We start from the raw sequence: 22,010 nt of genomic DNA on the forward strand, positions 1-22,010 counted from the left end.
GGAGTTCTTAATAGAAGGCTGCCAACAAATGAAAAACCGGTATGACTTCAATGAACCGATCCTGACGAAAGTATCTGTTCTTGCTTCAATTTCTGCACTTGATGGCAGAGTTCCTTCACTGCTTCCGTTGGCCTCGCAACTTCCCAGGATTGTTAAACAACAGAAAAAAACGATCAATTTCGGTTCCTGTCTCTCTGTGAAATTTCAAATGAAATTAAAACAACTAAGGAAGTCGACGTCTTTTGGAACAGAGTTCTACAAATGGAAGATGAGACTGGATAGAACGTTTTGATGTTGTAGCTAACTTTGCGCTCCATGTGTTTTCACTACCTCTTTCAAATGCTGATTGTGAACGAGTATTCAGTAAAGTAAATTTGAATAAAACCAAAAAAGAAACAAATTAATAAAATCGACAGTAAATGGTGCACTGCTTAGAAGCTGAAGCAGGAAGGTGTGTCAAATTCGAGCCTAACAAAGATATGTACAACCGTATAAACAGTGTGATTAGAGATGTGAGTCGGTAATTTACCGTCCGTAAATTACCGATTTATATCTTACGGTAATTTTACAATGGTAATTTACCGGTAAATTACGGTGGTATATTACCGTGGTAAATTACCGTGGTAAATTACCAAACATTTTTATTACGCATTTAATGTTCATTTTACGCTTAAATGGTCAATCATTTCTGTGTTTACTTCGAAAATGACTGACCAGGCGCTATTCGCTAGTCAGTACTTATAAAGTTGCGCTAGAAATTAGTCTTTTAATAAATCTTTAATTAGACATCAGATTAGAAAGGCCAGGGCTGCCGTCTTGATAGCAAAAGCCGCAAATACGTGAAAAGCAGTCAGATAGTGCTCACAATTAAGCTTTGTTTAAAGTAATGCACTGTAAACACAGGACAATATAAATTACCGACTGAACGGTAATTTTTGTTTTCCCAAAATTTCAATCAGTAATTTACCCGGTAAATTACCGTTTTTAAAAATTACGGTAATTTCACATCTCTAAGTGTGATATATAAAACTGATTCTAGTCAAAAAACCTCTCATGATTTGGACGTGATAATTTAGGTCTAGCGTGATTTTAATTTTTTTTATGGAATAATATTTTGCAACAAGTGATCTGTTATTATTTTTCCTAAAATAGAAACGCTGAAGCTCAAAAAAATTCCTAAGTTGTCCTTAAAAGTAAAAAAAAAACATTTCAGTATTATTTACTGATCATATTGAAGTGTTTAAATCATTTATTCTACATTGGCTAATTCATTAAATTCTTCCTTAGAAAATTGTATCGCGACCAAATTTCAAGCAAACATCGTGGTAATATTAAAATTTGCCGCCAATTTTTTTGTAGCTTAAGAGCGTAAGATAACTATGTTCAGAAATCGACAATTTTTTGTCCTTTGTGCGATACTTTTTAATATTTAATCTGGCAGCTCTGAAACTCGTCATCCGACGCGGGTAAGCGGCTGTGTAGCCGTGGAGTGGTCTGGCGTAGTAAGTATTCTACTTAAATGATTTTATTTATAACCTATATTTTAATTATAATAATAATGAAATATATTTTCAAATGTTTATCATTTAAAATGCTAGGACCAGGTAGACCTAAAAAGGTACTAAGAACCTGCCATGAGAAGAACTCACATATATTGCATTCACTATGGGCTATAGAGGAGAAGTGTCAAACTAGTTCTATTGCTAGCGACGATTCAACAACAAGAACCAGTGCATCAACATCAAGTGCTAGTCCGTCAATGAATTCAACAACAAGTTCTATATTTGAAAGCAGCGAAAAAGTAATTTTTGTCAAACCAGTGGATTGGAATGCTCTCCAATAGCCCTTTTCGCATGTCGGAGGGTGTTGTAAATTGAAAATATAAAGATCGTTGGTATAGCCTCCCCTGTTTAGTTTTTTATCATCTTATCTAACTTACGATGTCATAAAGAATTATACATGAAATGTTTTTTATTTACTGTATAAATACTCTGCTTTCATAATATTGTAAGCTTTCTTCCTATGTCGACTTTGATTTGAATAAATCGTATTAATCTTAATTACTCGGGCTGTCGTCTTTTTAACAACAGGTTATGGGCCCTGCATGTTAGATAAAGTTTTGCCGAGACTTTGCTTAGGGTATAGTTTAGTCCGTTAAGTATTTGTGAACGTTAAGAAGATCAAAATTCAAGGTAGCTGGTTAATACTCAGAAATGGCCATGAGTCACCATGCAAGGATCGAAACGCTCACCAAGGACAACTTTGATACCTGGAAACTGCAAGTTGAAGCACTACTAGTCAAGAATGACGTATGGAGCTACGTGGACGGAACCTTACCAAAACCTATCTTGGTTACGGGAACGAACGGAAATGAAACACAAGTCACGGACTGGGAACGCCAAGACCGAAAAGCTAAGTCAGATTTAATCCTTGCGATCAGCCCAACTGAACTGAAGCAGATTAAAAATTGCGTCACATCTCGAGATGTTTGGTTGAAGCTTGAATCGACTTACCAGTCACGAGGTCCAGCCCGGAAAGCAACATTACTGAAAAGATTGACACTAACCAAGATGAAGGAAGGCGAGGATATCCACGAACACGTAAAGAAGTTTTTTGAAACCGTGGACACACTGGAAGACATGAACCTCAATATCAATGATGACCTTCTAGCGATTATGCTTCTTTATAGCCTTCCCGAAAGCTTTGAGAACTTCAGGTGCGCAATCGAAACCCGAGATAATCTCCCGGATCCAGAAGCCCTGAAAATTAAAATCATGGAAGAGGCCGACGCGAGGAGGTCCAAAGAGAAAGACACGGTTCAGAATGCAATGGTAGCCTTCAAGAAGAACTGGCGCAAGAAACCTACGAAATCAATTGGCGAATCCTCGAAACTAACAGAGAAGACTATTTTCAAGTATAAGTGTCACCGATGTAAGAAGCCAGGTCACAAAGCCGCTGATTGCAGGTCGACTATGCAAGATAAAGCCGGCACCGCTGAAGAAAAGGCCAACGCCGTACATGTATGCGGAAATCCAGAAGAATTCGCCCTATACACTGATCAAAATGAAAAGGACGACTGGTGCCTAGATAGCGGGGCTACTTCGCACATGACCTCGAACGAAAAGAAGTTCCTAAACATCGAGGGAGTCAAGAAAACGTTGAACCTAGCAAACAATAACTCCACCGACATCAAAGGTATTGGATCAGTCAAAATCAGCGCAACAGACGGTAATACTGAAAGAATCCTAAACTTGGAAAAGACTCTTCTCGTTCCTGACCTGAGAACAAACTTGATGTCCATCTCTAAGATAACGGACAAAGGTTTCGAAGTTCTCTTCAAGAAATCTAACGCAATCATTCTGAAAAACGACGGAACAACAGTTGCCCTCGCTGATCGTACAGGAGACTTGTACTTCTTGAGAAAAAATCCGGAAACCGCAAACAGCGTACAAGTAGAAATCAATCCAAAATCCACACTGGAGGATTGGCACCTCAGAATGGGTCACGTAAACGAAAGAAGTCTAAAAGACATGTCTCGGAAGAACATGGTCCATGGTCTAAAGCTGAATAAAGACGAAAATCTGGCAACGTGTGAAATATGTATCCTGGGAAAACAATCTCGAACACCATTTCCGAAGGCACAAGAGAACCGCACCATCGAACTATTGGAGATAATTCACACAGACCTTTGTGGCCCAATGCGAGTCTCGTCTAAAGGTGGAGCAAGATACTTCGTCACATTCACAGACGACAAGTCAAGATGGAACGAAGTATTTTTCCTGAAACATAAAGACGAAGTCTTCAAGGCATTCGTGGAATTCAAAGAAAGAGTGGAACTTCAGACGGGACGAAAAATCAAGACATTACAGTCCGACAACGGGACTGAATTCTGTAATAAAGATTTCAACAATTTCCTTAAAGAAAATGGCATTGCTAGAAGACTTACAGTTCCGCAAACGCCTCAACAAAACGGAGTTTCCGAACGTAAAAATCGCACCCTAGTAGAGATGGCCCGCTGCATGCTGATCCAATCAAAGTTGCCACCCTCATTCTGGAGTGAAGCAATCGCCACAGCTGCGTACATCAGAAACCGATGTCCTTCTCGCAGTATTAACGGCGACCTCCCATACACAAGATGGACGGGACGAAAACCAATCTTGAATCATCTACGTACGTTTGGCGTAAAAGCGTATATCCTGGACGAAAATACGTCGAAGGGAAAATTCGATCCGAGAAGCAAAGAAGCTATTTTTATTGGATATTCAGTAGAATCAAAAGCATACAGATTCTGGCTGCCGAACGAAGGTAAAATCGTACGGAGTCGGAATGCTAAGTTTCTCGGGAAATTCGATTGCGGGGACGAATACGAAGATTTCATTAGTCAAGAAGTCTACGCCAAATATGGTATGGAACCTGGAGTCCAAAAGAACGATTCAACGAAAAGTGATTTCTTCCAAGTACAATTGAGTCCACCCTTTGAGCAAATAACCGAACCAGCAGTCAAGCCAAAAGACGAACAAACTCCTAGAACAGAATCCGATCGCGAAGCCAAGCTACCTGAAACGAAGAAAGGACCTGGAAGACCCAGATTGGAACGCACTGGAAAACCGGGAAGACCCAAGAAAGTCTTCAACATGGTTACGCTTCAGAATCCTCAAGACGAAGTCAAAGCTAATCATCAAGACGAAGCCGCAAACCTGATCGGTATTCCGGACCCAATGAACATAAAAGAGGCGTTATCTTCAGAAGATGCGACTGACTGGAAAAGAGCAATTAAAAGCGAATTGGTATCCCAGATAAAATGCAAAACTTGGGAAATAACCTCGAAGCCAGAAAATCGCCATCTTATCGGAAACCGTCTCGTTTTCCGAACGAAGTACACCGCCAGTGGTAAAATTGAGCGACGTAAAGCCCGTCTAGTTGCCAAGGGTTTCGCACAACAGCCTGGAGTAGATTATCAGGAAACGTTCGCCCCGGTTGTCCGATCAAGTTCAATCAGATTGCTGATGGCACTAGCTGTGAAACACAACTTGATGGTACACCAAATGGACGTGGTAACCGCTTATCTTAACGGTGAAATTGAAGAGGAGATCTATATGGATGTTCCAGATGGTCTTGAGGATGTTCTCCAAGAAATCATTGACCAAAATGAAGAAAATAAAGAAGTCATCAAAACGGCACGAAAATGGCTCTCCGATTTAGAAGATCCTAGCAAAGTTTGCCGAATCAAGAAATCTTTGTATGGCCTGAAGCAGTCCGGACGGCAATGGTACAAAGAACTCGACAAACATTTGCGAGAAATCGGAATGGAACCCCTGAATGCTGATCCTTGCATCTACATGACGAGAAACGACGAAGACATCATGCTGATTGCCATTTACGTCGATGACTTAATCATCTCTTGCAACAATGCCAAATGGACGGAGATGATTAAAAACGAACTAAAATCGAGATTCGAAATGAAAGACCTGGGCGCCATTCACCACTGCCTTGGCATTGAATTCCGTCAAGATTTCGAAAATTCAACCATTACAATGTCACAGGCCAAATACGCGGAATCCATATTGCAACGTTTCAGCATGCAAGACTCAAAACCAATCGCCACTCCCTTGGATGCTAACGTCAAATTACAGAAGCCTGAAACGTTATCTGAGGAGACCATGGAAAAATTCCCATATCAAAGCCTCATTGGATCATTAATGTATTTGGCAGTTTCTACCCGACCAGACCTTTCGTACGCCGTCAGTAACCTCAGTCAATACAACACTAACTTCAACGAAGAGCACTGGAAGGCTGGAAAGCGCATATTACGTTACTTAAGGGGAACCACTCACCATGGTATCCTCTTCCGAAAAAACGATGAAGAACTACAAGGTTTTGTCGATGCTGATTGGGGTGGATGCCTAAACGACCGACGTTCATACACCGGCTACGCATTTAAACTCTCAAATGGAGCCGTAATGTGGGAAGCAAAGAAACAGAAAACCATCGCACTCTCCAGTACTGAAGCGGAGTATATGGCCATGTCGGAGGCGACCAAGGAAGCGATTTACCTCACGCAATTCATGAAGGAGATTGGATTCCCCGTGAAACCTATCAAAATCTACAACGATAACCAAGGCGCCCAAAAGCTTGTCCGAAATCCGGTTTTCCACTCGCGTACCAAACACATCGACATTCGGCACCATTTTATCAGAGATGCATTCGAATCTGGACTAATCACCTTGGAATACATGACAACGAACGATATGCCTGCAGACGTCTTAACGAAAGGGCTTTTCGCTCCAAAACATCAAAGCTGTGTCCAGTCCTTAGGCGTTCAATCAACTACCACAAAGAAAGAAGCCTTAAACCAAACATCATGACCACGAACTTTAAGGGGAACTGTTGTAAATTGAAAATATAAAGATCGTTGGTATAGCCTCCCCTGTTTAGTTTTTTATCATCTTATCTAACTTACGATGTCATAAAGAATTATACATGAAATGTTTTTTATTTACTGTATAAATACTCTGCTTTCATAATATTGTAAGCTTTCTTCCTATGTCGACTTTGATTTGAATAAATCGTATTAATCTTAATTACTCGGGCTGTCGTCTTTTTAACAACAGAGGGTAAAAGTGGGGGAAAATGCGAGGCGCGTGCATGTTAGTAACAACGTGGATAAAAAAGCAGACTACGGTCTTAGCCTCCGCGTATTTCCTCATTATTTTAGAGGCATCAACTTTGCCATTAAATCTGATCATTTTCGATACATTTTCTTGATTTTTTTTCTTAGAAATTTGGAAAAATAGTGTAATAAAATTCATTTTAAGCCGGTGGTTTTTTTAGTTAGTTCAATTTTGTAGCATTGTTCAATTATTTTTTTTCATATGATTCTTAAGCCTTTGCACTATGCCTGGATGCTGTGTTGTGGTACTATGGGTGGGATGCAAGAATCAGTCGTATAAAGTAAAGAGGGATGGTAAAACAGTGGAAATTAAATTTCACAGAATTGTTGTGAAAAGGAGAACGAGTTATAAATCGAAAATGTTGAAACTCCAAAGACGAGTAGTATAGGGCTACACTTCGTACCTCCGTAGGTGTAGAATGTAGGTGTAGAGTGTAGGTGTAGAATGTCAAGGTCACAGTGTCAATGCCCTCTCGCCACGCCCCCTTGGGAAACTCGCGCGCGCCCCCTCGCGGGAAAACTTGCGCGCCCCCTGGCGGGAAAACTTGCGCGCCCCCTCGCGCCCCCTCGCGGGAAAACTCGCGGGCCCCCGCGCGCCCCCTGGCGGCTGCGCCCCCTGGCGGGAAAACATTGCGCGGGTATCTGGCAGTCCTGTCTACAACTGTATCTGTGACGTCATTGGCGGGAAAATCTACAACTGTATTTGTGACGTCATTGATAAGAGACGAGAATTTATTAAACGTACATGGCCAAGGGTTAATGATAGGCTGAAAGTTGCGCAATCCATTGTAATATTTAGTTTGACTCAAAATTTTAACCTTTTTTCAAGGAGTTTATTTTGATTATGGTATTGTTTTTAATGGTAATTAAAAGTCAGTCTCTTCTACAACTGTGACGTCATAGATAAGAGACGATAAAAACTTTAAACGTACATTGCCAAGGCTTAAATCTTCTACAATTGTAGTTGTGACGTCATTGATAAGAGACGAATGGAATCTTTGAACGTGCATTGCCAAGGGTTAAATCTTCTACAATTGTAGCTGTGACGTCATTGATAAGAGATGATACGGGTGTAGAGTTACGCTTACAAAAGGAACAAAGATTTGTCAGCCCAAACGGAATCAAATACCAGTACTTAGTTTCAAAATACAATCACAGAAAAGTAAGCGTGTGTAAATACTCTCCTTTCAAATCTGGCGTATTCAAAGCAATCCACGTCTAATTTTCTATTAGAATGGTACTAAAGCCAAGGTGGAGGCCGAGACTACCCCGTTTACAGGTCAACACCAAATGCCAGGACTCGTCCTAACGTGTCTAAACCTAACCGCTTAGATCCATTAACGGCTGAAGAAAGTCGCAGAGACCCTTGTAAATCTTTGATAGATAAACTACAGTCAGTCAGAGTTGCGGGTGAAAACTATAGCCATAAAGGGCCGTACCCCAACAACTTATTACGTAAGATGGCGAGAAGAAATTCCCCCCACAGAATTTGTATAAGTCTTAGACGTCGATATGATGCCCAACTATAACCTCCACGAAATGTTCCTGGAGTATGCCTGAGAAAATAGACTCCTTCAAAACTAAGTTAATCTATATTTGATATTCAAGTAATCTCATCTGTATAAATGTTGATTTAAATATAAAATGTACAAACAACAGCTTCAAAACTAAGTTAATCAATACTTGATATTCAAGTAATCTCAATGTTATTTGTATATGATCTGTATACTTTCTCATTTAAATAAAAAAATGTACAAACAACAAACCTACAATCGTAAATTCATACGCAAAGATAAATTATCACTATGCAGCCAAAGGTAGAAAAACTAGTTGGTTTATATTGAACTAACATTGGGAGAAAAATGTTCAAAAATGGTACACCTACTGTTTCCGTTTTGTCGTGACAGATGTTCGTGGAATGGTTAGTTGATTCAAACGAAAAATATCGTTATAATATTGGATTGCTATTGGGAATGTACAGTTATTATATGTGAAAAACTAAGCAACATTTTATTATTATTTTTAATTTTTTACGCAAAGATGATTTTCTCTCATCAGGTAAAGTTTGTCGCATTTGAAGCAACGGTTTTTCGTGTCGCATTTGGTGTTTTTTAAATGCCAAAAAAAAACAAATTTTACAGTGTACGGTCGTGGTGCCTCTCGCTTTTATAACGGATTTAGCCGTAAACCGACAAGTTGTGCCTTCTTCGGAATATTCGGCGTTACGAGCGTCCTTCGCTGACGAATACGTACCGCATACTAAACACACTCTATCCGGACTCAAAGGTTGAAATTTTTCTTCTATCGGGTGTATGTGATTATTTTTTGTTACAAAAACAGTGTGATGTCTTAAAGGACAATCGAGATCTCCATCGCAATAAAACGTTTGTCCGGCGTGATCTGGAAACTCAATAAGGCTTCCGCCGCATTGATAACATCCAGTCGGATAAGGTTTCATTTTATCAGTAGACATATTATCAAGAACTAGAACTAAACGATTTTTTCGACTAATGCGTTAGCAAAAACTACATTGGTTATCCAGCAGATATACTTTTCGTCACGGGGGGAAAGAATCATATTATATTAATAAATCCACGGTACTATAGTCATCAACCGAATACACCCTCAAGTAACATTGGCTCGCTCGTTAACGTATCTGCCTTTAAACTCGTTGTTCTATGTATCACGAGTTCGAATCCCCTTAGCGAGAGTCCTTAACAAGCGAACCAAGGTTACTTTTGTAAAGGATATATTTTTATCTCTTATAATAAACAGTTGCTTTTATAAAGCGAAAACAAAGTTGGTTGACGTCAAAGATAATTGGAAATATATTTTTATATCTTATAATAAACAGTTGCTTTTATAAAGCGAAAACAAAGTTGGTTGACGTCAAAGATAATTGGAAATATATTTTTATATCTTATAACAAACAGTTGCTTTTATAAAGCGAAAACAAGGTTGGTTGACGTCAAAGATAACTCGAAATATACGTATAGAAAATATATTTTGCTCTCTTATAACTAACAGTTAGAGTATTTGGTTAATTTTTACACCATCAGGGACGAATCAAAAGCGTTCTCCGAAACTGACAATACACCGGACACCCCTTCCTAACCTATCTGCTGTAGTGAGGATTGTAGAATGAATTCACCCATTACTTTAGAAGCCGTCGTTAGACGAAACAACTTAAGACGAATTGAAAAATTTGGTGCTATCGGATGGGATAAAGATTACGGAAAATCCGAAAGGACTACAGATCCCGAAACGGGGTATTTACTAATAAACCCCACACCGAATGAAGTCTATAATGTAGCCGATGGTAAAGGTTATATATGGCAATACGTTAATGGCCCTAATATAAATTTTGGATTGAAACACTTGGCAATGTACAGATTACTAACTTCTACAGTGCAATTACCCCCAGGGTCATTAATTGACATGTTTGTTAGACAGTTTCCATGTATCATAAATAACAAGGTTCATCAATTCAAATTGGAAGAATTCACTGGGGATAGTATCCACGAATTTACCGTACACCTGACACCGAACAAAATGTATGGAACCACAAATATTTGTCAGTTAGGTAGTTGCCATCCTCGTAATGAGGAGGGATGTAAATTTCGTACATTTTATTATGGAGGATACGAATTTCATTGTCCAAACCAGTACTTAAGAGTTCTTAACTTAGCTCTTCATATGTGTATGTTTATGGTATATAAAACTAACACAACCATAAGGAAAAATTATAGTGATGAAAACGACACAGCTACGCATTATATATTCAAGGCCATGCAGATTTGCAGGTTAGCCGAGTGTTTGTGTGATAACACTCACAGTTTAATGTTTAATGAAGTTCATGATCACATGAGATCCAATGACGCGAATAATTATTTCGCGAATAAGTATTTCGCAGACTTTCTTTAATTAATAAAACGCTTGTAAGTTCTACATTGTGTAGACGAGGGATAGTGTTTAACAATATTTGTAGAATCCGAATAAAAAGAAAATGTTTGAATGATATGGGTTTCTAATTATTTTACGTAGGTTTAATGTAATTAATATTTTAAGCCCATTTTAAAACCTTATCTTTTCACCATTTAAACAACTGCCTATCTGTATTTTATTGTGGTATAGTGAAGTTTTAGAGGAGTGCTTTATTGTGTTTTACTGTGTTTTATTATAGTTTTATTGTACTTATTGTATATTTTATTGCAATTTAAATGGTTTATTGTGTTTTTAGTGTATTTTATTCGTTTTATAAAATACTATCAAAATAGCTAGGACCCAAGGATTCGTTATACCTGAAGGTGAATAATATAGCGCCTATACCGTGTTATATTTTACTCCGTTATAACTAACAGTTGTTGGTTATAGACTTCGTTCCATAAAATACTATCAAACTAGCTAGGACCCAAGGATTCGTTATACCTAAAGGTGAATAATATAGCGCCTATACCGTGTTATATTTTGCTTCGTTATAATTAACAGGTGTTTTAATAAAGCGAAAACAAGGTTGGCGTCAAAGGTAATTCGAAATATACGTATGACGTCAAGGTTATAATATATTTTTCGCTCTTATAACTAACAGCTGTTTTTGTAAAACGGAAACAAGATTTTTTTACATCTATGATAGTTCAAAATGTACTTATTTTAACGTGATACGTCGACCGTTTTAGATATAGTATATAACCCCGCAAGTCGCGGCGTACAATCACTTGAGCCAATATCTCTCGACCATAAACTAAATTCTCTCGATGCCTTTAGACATGGTAAGATTTTTTTAATTTTCCACGTTTTTAAAAACTGCATGTCCAAATGTATCATTATTGTCTTTAGACGGCAAATCAAACGTGGGAAACTATCGAAATTAAATTTAACGAGAGCGACAATATCGGTGTAAAATTAGTTAAATTAAACAATAAATTATATATAGACATTAGAAGATACGCTTTTAAAAAACCCCTTATATATGGAATATGTATTTCGATAGACGTGATAGAAGAAGTTAAAAAAAATTTTAGCAAACCATGCAGTACCATAAAACAGACCCTATGTTTCCCGGGAATGTTGGAACTGGAAAATTTTAAAGATACGGGCTATTTATTAACAAAATATAGGGGGGAAATGCGCGAAAAAAAATTAAATTTAAAGTTTGATGAGGTACCAGAAGTTGTCAGTCTTATAGACAAAGTTTTAAAGAAAATGCCTGTAACTGTATAAGAAATTTGAAAATGTACGCAATAAAGAATTTTTAAAACGTATTTTTAGAAAAATTAATACTTTTTTTATTTTAGAACTTGTAGTGTATATTATTTTAGATATTTTAGTTTGTTTCCTAGGTCTACGTCAAGAGTTTTATTTCGAGTCGCGCCTAAGATCAAATAGAAAACATGTCATCATCCGAAGAAGAGCCTTTGGATCTTTCCTATTTCAATCCTAAAAGGTTTTACGAATCATCAAAAGTTAACCAAACTGTCTCTCGAAAGTTCAACTGTTTAGCCTCTGAATATAAAATTATTTTTAAAGACCTTCATATGATCAAATTGACAGAAGTATATGAACAATTGATAAAAATCTTTCAATCCATTATAGAGACAATTTTCTCCAGGTTACAATAACGTTAGATTTTGTGTTAGGTCTGACTTATTGGAAAATGCTATAAATTTAAATTTTATGGCCCTAAATGAGTTAACGGCGGAAAGATTAATGACTGCCATTAGTCAAGTAAGTCAAAGCCGGCGAAATTTTTTTCTCGAGGGTGATGTCAGGCTCGATGCTATATTTTTAAACGTTAATGTACCAATATCAGGTCGTCGATCTGTTAAAAATAGATCGATGATAGCTCTCGACAAATATATTCAGAAAGGAAGGACATTTTTACCCATAATAAACGATGACGAACTATGCGTATCAAGAGCAATCGTTTGCGGGACGATGGTTGCTGATTTAACATATTTAAAGAAACAAAAGCTTAGTACTTTGACTTTTGATTTTAATCGTTATAGACGTATACAACTAGGTCATAGACCTTTGCAAAAAGAAGAAGCGTTAAAGCTTCATGCCAAGGCTAATGTGCCTATTGGTCCCGTTAGTTTAGACAAAATTGCAATGTTTCAAAAAGTATTGCAACCCGAGTATCAAATAGTTATTTTCAGTGCTAATGATAATTTCAAAAAGGTTTATCAAGGTGAAATGTTTTCGGAGAAAAAAATTTTTCTATTACAAATAGATCAACACATGCACGTCATTAAAAGTTTAGCCAGTATGTTTGGGGCCACGTCGTATTGTAATACGTGTTTAACAACGTTTACTAATTCAAAGAACGCAAAAAAACACAAATGTTTTAATCAAAAAACCAAATGTTGGCGTTGTTACTCTGAGACCTTTCACGAAGACCCTCAGATTGAAATATCTCGCTGTCAAAACTGTAATAGATACTTTAAAGGGCCTAAATGTTTCCAATTTCACATAGAAAATGACACTTGTTTAAAAATTAAACGGTGCTTAAAATGTTGCAAAGAAATTCGCGATGACAAACATAAATGTCTTACAATTTGTTCTAGATGTAAAATTGAGCACCCTCCCAAAATGTGTTACGTTCAACCCCTTGATGATACTTTTAAAGAAACTAGATTTTGTTATTTTGACTGTGAAACTATTGATATGAATTCTAAACATACCCCAGTTCTATTAGTTTCGGCCATGCAAATTAATGATACCGAATACGATTATCAAATTTTTAGAGGTTTTGATTGTGTTGATAAGTTTATGAAATATCTGACCCAAACAGAAGATGAGACATCTTATACAAGGAACAATAAACGAATAAAAATAAGTAAACCTAAATTTGAGAATTTGACTATAGTGGCCCACAATTTTAAAGGTTTTGATTCGTATTTTATATTAAATTGGTTAATTAATAACCATGTAAAACCAGACGTCATATTCGACGGCTCTAAAATTCTAGCTCTCTTTATTAAAAGTCAAAATTTTAGGTTTATTTGTAGTTATTCCTTCGTGGCCCTTCCTCTGAGAGCCTTTACAGAAACCTTTCAATTGGATAGTTACAAAAAACAGTTTTTTCCTTATATATTCTTAAAAGAGGACACTTTAAACTATGAAGGTCCGTTACCTGAAAAGACCGCGTTTCAACCTGAATTTATGAATGAAAAGGACCGACAAGCCTTTGATTTATGGTACAGTGAAAAAGGTAAAAAATCCACGTACAAAATAATGACCGAATTAGAGGAATACGCTGTACAAGATGTAGTAGTTTTACAAAAAGGAATTACAAAATTTAGAGAACTTTACAAAAAAGCATCGGGTCTAGATCCTCTTAATTGCGGAGCTATTACAATATCGGGGGCCTGTACTAACGTGTTTTTACACAAATATTTAGAAAAAAATACATTGGGTGTGGTACCTAGTCCGGGTTATCGTGGGTCATACAACCAAAGTAGTAAAGCAATCAAGTGGTTGGCTTGGGTTAGTAAAGAAATGAAGGTAGAAATACAGACAGCCCTATCTCCTGAAGGAGAAAAAAGAATTGGACCTTATTTAGTTGACGGTTACTCAAAGGATCCTGAAATTATCCTAGAGTTCAATGGTTGCGCGTATCACGGTTGTCCGAAATGTTTTAAAGGTAGTGAATGGAACAGTTTAGTAAATGATACAAATAAAAACTGTTACGAAAAGGGTCTGGATAGAATAGAATTTATAAAAAAGTTACACCCCAATGCAAAGTATATAATAATGTGGGAATGCGAGTTTGAAAAGTTGTTAAAGACAAATGTCGCTTGTAGTACCTTTTGCGAGACTGTAGAGGTACCTCCGCCAATATTAGCCAGGGGTGCTATTCTAAGGCGTTCGTTAAGCATCGTAACGACAAAATTTTTCGTAAACCTTAGAAAGTTCGTTATGAGCACATCAATAGTGATTCTAAGGCGTTCGGAAGGGATTTTTTTCGGAAATATCCGACCAAAATTGTCGTTAACATAACGAAAGGGGGTTTGCTGTCCTTACGGCTCTTTACGAAGTGTATTTCCTTTATAATCATTTTTAAGATGGCGGGAGATGTTATTAGGCGCGAGATTTTGCGATTAGCAATAATTGCAGATGAATATCCTCGTGATTTAAGAAGACAAAGAGTTATAAGGGATAGAACTCAAGCTTTTGAACTCGATAATTTTAGATTTAAAAGACTATTTAGAATAAGTAAAACCTTAGCATTGACTATTTGTGATAGACTTTAAGATCAACTAATGGGTCAAAATGCTTTGGGAATTCCACCAAACGTTAAGGTAAAATTAATATTTGAATATAATTATTTGTATAATTATCGTACTTTTTATTTTAGATCTTAATAGCTTTGCGGTTTTATGCTGTAGGATCTTATCAATTAGCTATTGGTCAAGATTTATTCCTTGCCGTTAGCCAATCGACAGTGAGTCGATGCGTTGCAAGCGTTAGTAAAGCCATTGTTGACATTTACTCGCCCGAGGTAATTAAATTCCCTGTCACTGACGAGGAAATTTTTGCTAATAAGATCGGGTGAGAATGAAATGCTGTAACAATAGTTAAAAAAACGTAAACTAATTTAAAATTGTTTTTCAAAGCTTCAGCAAAGTAGCTGGATTCCCGGGAATAATTGGTGCAATTGATGGTACCCAAATTGCAATCGTGGCTCCATCAATTAATGACGAAGAGTACAGAGAGAACCTCTATGTTAACCGAAAAGGATTCCATTCCTTAAATACTCAAATTGTAAGTAGTCATCTATTTGTAAACATATAGCATAGGTTTCAACCTTAGAACAAAAATTATTTTAAAGATTTGTGACCACAAGATGCGCATTATTAATTGCAATGCAAGGTTCCCGGGGTCTGCCCATGATTCCCATGTATTTAGAATGTCACACGTATCCACACATTTAGAAAATTTATATAGAGATGGAAGGAAGGATTGCTGGCTTATTGGTAAATTTTCTATTTTCTTGTTTCTGGAAAACAAGCCACATTCTAAAATTTAGTTTATACATAGGTGACAGTGGATATCCTCTTAGGCCATGGCTATTAACGCCAATAACGCACACCGCGGAAGGATCACCGGAGTACAAATTTGACAAGGCCTTAACTCAAACGCGACAACTTGTTGAGTGTACAATTGGATTATTGAAGCAAGTTTTTCGCTGTTTACTCATGCATCGCACACTGCACTACCATCCAACCGCGGCTTCTCGAATTGTGTACGCATGTTGCACACTCCACAACATGCGGCGAGATTCAGAGCACCGACCCGAAGATGATGTTTTTACTGAAACTGAGCCATCAAGCGATAGTGACAGTGACAGTGAAGATGAGCAAGGAGGTGCGAGGAGAAGGATGCGAAGGCGATTAAGAGCAAGGCGAAGGCAAATACGGCGTGAACGAAGAGCATTGGTATTTGATGCTCCTGAATATGTCCCTGGTCCAAATGAAAATTGGCTAAGAGGAGGGCAAGCACTTAGAGAACACCTTGTTAGACGCTTCCTCTGAATATAATTTGAATAAATTTTCTTTTTTCAAAAAAGAATTTAAGAGAAATAAATTTATTTCCGCAAACAAAGTCAATTGTTTATAGATTAAAAAATTTAATGTTTCTTTAATATTTTTGGCTCATATTTCCCAAACTCCTGGCAATTTCTGTAAAAGCATTAGCCATTTTTTCTATAGAATTCGCCTTTTCTCTCTCTATTATGTTTCGTTCCTCAAGTACAGTTTGAATGCCCTTGTAAATCATGTTTTTACTTTCTTCCATTTCCTTTAAAGTTTCAGTTGCTTTCTCGTAATTCAAGTTGTTTTCAGTTCGAGCGTGTCTTCCTACAATATTTAGAAGTAAATTAAAATATTTAACGTTACACTTAATAATAGACAGTTAACACATACTTTTTTTGCGAGGCCTATCTTCATCATCAACTTTCGGGTGCACCTGCTCTGCGTGGTTTCCTGTGAAAATCCTCCCCCATATTTATAACTTAACTACATTACTTTCCTTGACCATTGCTTTATTTACCACTTGTCCCATCTTTGCTGTTATAATCTACATTATTATCACCTACTACTGCGTGGTTTCCTGTGAAAATCCTCCCCTATATTTATAACTTAACGTACATTACTTTCCTTGACCTTTGCTTTATTTACCACTTGTCCCAGCTTTGCTGTTATTATCTACATTATTATCACCTACTAAGACTGGTTGGTCAGGGTCTTTGGAGCCTCCAACAACTGTGGTTGGAGGAATTAATTCAAAGCTAATATTCCCACAAGTCTCTTCTTCATATATAATTTCAATAACATTATTTTCTTTGGGAGACTTAGGCATATCTTTGTCATTAGAATTTGAGGCTCCTGCCACTTCCCCTACCTGCGACTTCAAACATTACATTAGTACTAATTTATTGAAAAATACTGGTGTGAAATATGCTTTAAAAAGTATGATATAATAATTTATGTTGTATTTTTCATTGAGAGCTTACATTTTGAGCTTGAAAACCAATTTCAGGAACTTCCGGGTCTCCATCAACACACAAAGGACCAATTATACCCAACAACCGTGTCTCTAAGTCGTTCAACTCCAAGGGACATTTTTTACCACCCCCGGTACCACCCTGAGATTTTTTAATCGCAGAAGCTTTCCCTTTCGTTTCCGACTTCCAGTCTGCCCACGTCTAAAATATTTAAAACACATTCTTATAAATGACCCATCCATCCTCCAGCAAGAATGTTAAACAACTATTTATGTGATAAATTTGCATACCTTTTTCCATTTTTTAAGATCTCGTGTAGGGCCCATTCCATCAGCATTCAACCTATCCACTAATACCATCCATAATCTTTCTTGTGCTCCTCTAGTAAAATCACCATCCAATCTTCCAGAAACTACTTCCGGGTGAGCTTCCATAAACTCAAGCATAATTAGACGTTGATTGCGAGTTACTTTTGGTCCACGGGGTGGCATAATATTGCATTAGCAACTCTTACTCTTTCTTGTTTAGTAAACAAACCGCCAAGGTTTAGTAAAAATAGCAAGATTTAATACTCCAATGTAACTATATAAAACGAAAATATTAAGAAAAGCACTTTCTATGGTAAAGAGATGGATTATTTTAAATTACCTCAATATGATGGTTTAAAAAAACGATTTCCTTGCAAATTATTTAGCAAAACTGTGTCTACCACCCGCTCTACGGCACGCAAGAAAAAAACCGTCTGCTAATATGCTTCTATTCAACTATTGGCGGGCGTGACATTCACGTGACTCAAAAATATAGTGTGTGTAGAATGAGAAAAAAACTACTATCGCCCTATAACGAAGAGAGGGATTTTAACGAAAGCATAACGATGAGATGGAAAAGGCGCCTCAGAATTACACCTTAAACCGCTGGCGGAGATTTTCCCTTATCTACCTTTCGGTACGCCTTTCGTTATGTTTTGATCGGTAAGCATAACGATCGTGTCAGAATAGGACCCCAGGTCGGCTTTATACGGTGGAAGGACAGAAGTCTTCAAATTATATCATAAACCGGATGAAGCAAAAAACGAAAAAATTTATTATTACGACCTCATGTCACTCTATCCCGCTGTCAATAAATACGGAATCTACCCAAAAGGACATCCCAAAATTTTAAATGGTAACTTTAACTATGAAAAAAATGCCTATTTTGGTATAATATCGTGTGAACTCTTGCCCCCGACTGATCTATATATCCCAGTTTTACCATATAGGTTTAATGGAAAATTGTTTTTCCCCTTGTGTAAGTCATGTGCCCTTGAATCAAATAATGAAGAGTGTCGACATTCTGACAAGGAACGAATTATTTCGGGTATTTGGCCTTCGCCTGAAATTTACAAAGCCGTAGAAATGGGTTATAAAATTATCAAAATATACGAAGTACATCATTTCGACGAGACATTTCAGTATGAAAAACATGTTAACGATGGACTATTTGGCGGTTATGTTAACAATTTTTTGAAGATAAAACAAGCTAATTCCGGCTATCCGTCTTCCGTTAAAACTGACGAGCAAAAACAAAAATATATTGAATCGATTTACGAATCTGAAGGTATAAGTATCAAGATGGACGAAGTAGTCCATAACCCCGCGCTGAGAGGTATTTCAAAGATTTGTCTCAACAGTCTTTGGGGTCGTTTTGGTATGAATACAAACAAAACCAAAACACTAATTGTTAACGAGTGTACAGAACATGTACGTATCTTATCTGATGACACAAAGGAATTGGTAGATTTAAGACCAATTAATGAAGAAATGTGCTTATTATCGTACAAAAACAAAGATGATTTTGTACCCACATATTTCAAAGGAAATCCGTATGTGGCCTGTTTCGTTTCGTGCTACGGAAGATTAACCTTATTCGAAACCTTACATAAATTGGGTAGAAGAGCCTTATACACGGATACCGATAGCGTTTTATTTGTGGCGGGGGAAAACGATTTTAAGCCCCCCACGGGTAACAATTTAGGGTGTTGAGTTAAGGAACTAGGGGACGCTACAATTACAGAGTTTGTTTCAAATGGTCCCAAGAGTTACGGTTACAGAACTACGGACGGTCAATCTGTCGTGAAGGTTAAAGGAATTTGCCTTAATCGTGTTAACGAGAAAATTATAAACTTTGAAGCTATAGTGAACTCTATAAAAAATAAATCCAAACGTCTAAAAGTGGACGTTCCTTTCAACGTCATTAGAAATAAAACGTCGGCCACTCTTTTAAGTCGAAAACTAGAAAAAAGCTTTGGATTTACGTTTAACAAACGTGTAATTAAAGGTTGGGACACTTTGCCATTTGGTTTTAAAGCGGACCCATGAAAAGTATTTTAGAACTTTGTGTAAAAGAAAAAAATTAGTAATTTTATCTTGTGTAAATAACAAATCAAATAATCATAAAAATTAATAATGTATAGTCTAAAATTAACAAAATAGATCAATGTAAAAAAAAAGAATATAGGCGATTAAGATAACAGCTTAAAAAACCTCTGCTGTTCTAAGATAAAAAACGGACACGTGACCTATGGGGTCTCGCGTCTCTTGCTAGTGAGCCTCGCAAAAAATCACTCTCGAAATTACCTCCAACGCGAGAAGTTCATTTAATTTTAACCTTGCTAAAATAAACTATTTCCTGCAAATAAAGTCTCAAAGTTTATTCATTTACAAAATTACCAACAAAAGTATATTAAGACTAGTTAATTTTTCAGTCGGTTAATTAGTTCTTCTAGATAATATTAGTTCTCCCAATAACCTAAACACCAACAAGGAGCTATTCGCAACAACTTTACCTGATGAGAGAAAATCATCTTTGTGTAAAAAATAAAAAATTGTTGGTTAGTTTTTCACATATAATAACTGTACATGTAATATCATTGGAAGATCGATATAACATGGAACTATATAATAACATGAGGTTTAAACATCGGATTAAAGAAACTGAAAAACTTTTAAAACCAATTTTCGATAGTTTCCTAAATTGCACGAAATAAAGATATTATGATTTCCAATTGGGTCTTAGAATTTAATAATTAAATATTTTTTAGGCAATTTTAGAAAAATTAAGTAATAAGATAATAAGAACCGAAAATGAGAAATTATACAAAAATCACCCGTCATGGAGAAATTTACCTATTGCACGGGTCAGACCGATGTTGCGTGAAGGTGCGCAGGTGCAACAGGACCCAGATTCACAAATACCCTTCCTTTGGCGTTTGAACGAGCAACAACGTCAATGGCTAAGATCACAACATAGAAGTCAGGGGTTGCCCTTACCATCTGAAGCGGCCTCTACATCCACAACTCCTAACTCTAATAATCATCCTAGTCGCACTTCAAACCTTAACCGTAACCCACCACAATAAAATACACTAAGGTGCAATAAAACATTTATTTTCTGTTTTTCTTTACAATTGAGAAGAGATTGTCATTAAGAATTTGTTTTTCATAGTCTTGTATTTTTTTCCTTTAATGTTTTGTGTCAGTGACAGTTCTTTGCTATCGTGTGACAAGTAGATGGTGTCAACATCCCACGCAACTTCTTCACGATAATCGCGCGTACAAGCGTATACCGTTGAAAAACCTCCACAAACCAGGTCTTTTGATATATACTCTAAAGACATTCGAGGAAATATAGTTTTGAGCGCAGTTCCTAACTGAATGCTCATATGATTAATAACTTCAATCTCGTTGTTAATTGCTTTAAACTTGAAGACTCTATTTTCAATCACTTGGCACAGCTAAATAGTTTGTTCTTTATGTTAAAATCAATTAAAAATAATTTACTTTCTACACCCTGAATATCTAAATAGTGGAATGTGTGCTCTATCCATTTTTAAATAAACAAACTATGAATTCAATTTCAATAGGGAATAACAAAATAGGTTCTAGTACCTTGATTGGAACGTTGGTAATAAATATAAACATACGACAGGAGGAAAATGCCTGAAAAACTAGTTATTTCAAAAGGTATGACAATCTAACAGCTCAAATTAAAGTCGAGTCCTTTCAGATTTCGATGCCGATTTAGCTGGAAAAAACAAATCCCTTAAACATTTATATGTTGGAAGAAATTTTGCTACTATTAAACCATTGCAAGTACGACATCTTTACCAAAATAGTCCGGTTTAGTATAGGTAATTGCTTTCAAACCACTACTAACCTATCGGTGATTTATTTTGAATCAGTGATAACTTCGTTATAACTTGGAGGTAGGTTAGGTTTAGACACGTTAGGACGAGTCCTGGCATTTGGTGTTGACCTGTAAACGGGGTAGCCTTGGCCTCCACCTTGGCTTTAGTACCATTCTAATAGAAAATTAGACGTGAATTGCTTTGAATACGCCAGATTTGAAAGGAGAGTATTTACACACGCTTACTTTTCTGTGATTGTATTTTGAAACTAAGTACTGGTATTTGATTCCGTTTGGGCTGACAAATCTTTGTTCCTTTTGTAAGCGTAACTCTACACCCGTATCATCTCTTATCAATGACGCCACAGCTACAATTGTAGTAGATTTAACCCTTGGCAATGCACGTTCAAAGATTCCATTCGTCTCTTATCAATGACGTCACAACTACAATTGTAGAAGATTTAAGCCTTGGCAATGTATGTTTAAAGTTTTTATCGTCTCTTATCTATGACGTCACAGTTGTAGAAGAGACTGACTTTTAATTACCATTAAAAACAATACCATAATCAAAATAAACTCCTTGAAAAAAGGTTAAAATTTTGAGTCAAACTAAATATTACAATGGATTGCGCAACTTTCAGCCTATCATTAACCCTTGGCCATGTACGTTTA

General features: G+C 36.7%; 2 protein-coding genes across 3 annotated transcripts; both read right to left on the reverse strand.

Moving 5' to 3' along the window:
* Positions 1-16,187: 16,187 nt before the first annotated feature.
* LOC149646255 (uncharacterized) lies at positions 16,188-17,672 on the reverse strand. Its single transcript, XM_089849673.1, has 6 exons — positions 17,465-17,672; positions 17,184-17,375; positions 16,849-17,077; positions 16,721-16,780; positions 16,594-16,653; positions 16,188-16,527 (listed from the first exon to the last, which is right to left on the reverse strand). Exons 1-6 carry the CDS (start codon positions 17,663-17,665, stop codon positions 16,310-16,312), a joined length of 960 nt encoding a protein of 319 aa, XP_089705799.1. The 5' UTR covers positions 17,666-17,672; the 3' UTR covers positions 16,188-16,309.
* Positions 17,673-20,613: 2,941 nt separating this feature from the next.
* Positions 20,614-21,494, reverse strand: LOC149646256 (F-actin-uncapping protein LRRC16A-like). 2 transcript variants are annotated; one of them, XM_089849675.1, is made up of 3 exons: positions 21,369-21,472; positions 21,101-21,236; positions 20,614-20,946 (listed from the first exon to the last, which is right to left on the reverse strand). In XM_089849675.1, the coding sequence occupies exons 2-3, from the start codon at positions 21,131-21,133 to the stop codon at positions 20,614-20,616; spliced, it is 366 nt and encodes a 121-aa protein (XP_089705801.1). In that variant the 5' UTR covers positions 21,134-21,236; positions 21,369-21,472. The 2 variants fall into 2 exon arrangements, with proteins under 2 accessions (XP_089705801.1, XP_089705800.1); XM_089849674.1 differs by having other exon boundaries at positions 21,101-21,494.
* Between the last annotated feature and the right edge of the window lie 516 nt (positions 21,495-22,010).

The sequence above is a fragment of the Phalangium opilio genome, unplaced genomic scaffold (genome assembly GCF_054372755.1).
Source record: "Phalangium opilio isolate 3A_F unplaced genomic scaffold, DU_Popi_V2 ptg000089l_1, whole genome shotgun sequence".
Lineage (NCBI taxonomy): Eukaryota > Metazoa > Arthropoda > Arachnida > Opiliones > Phalangiidae > Phalangium > Phalangium opilio.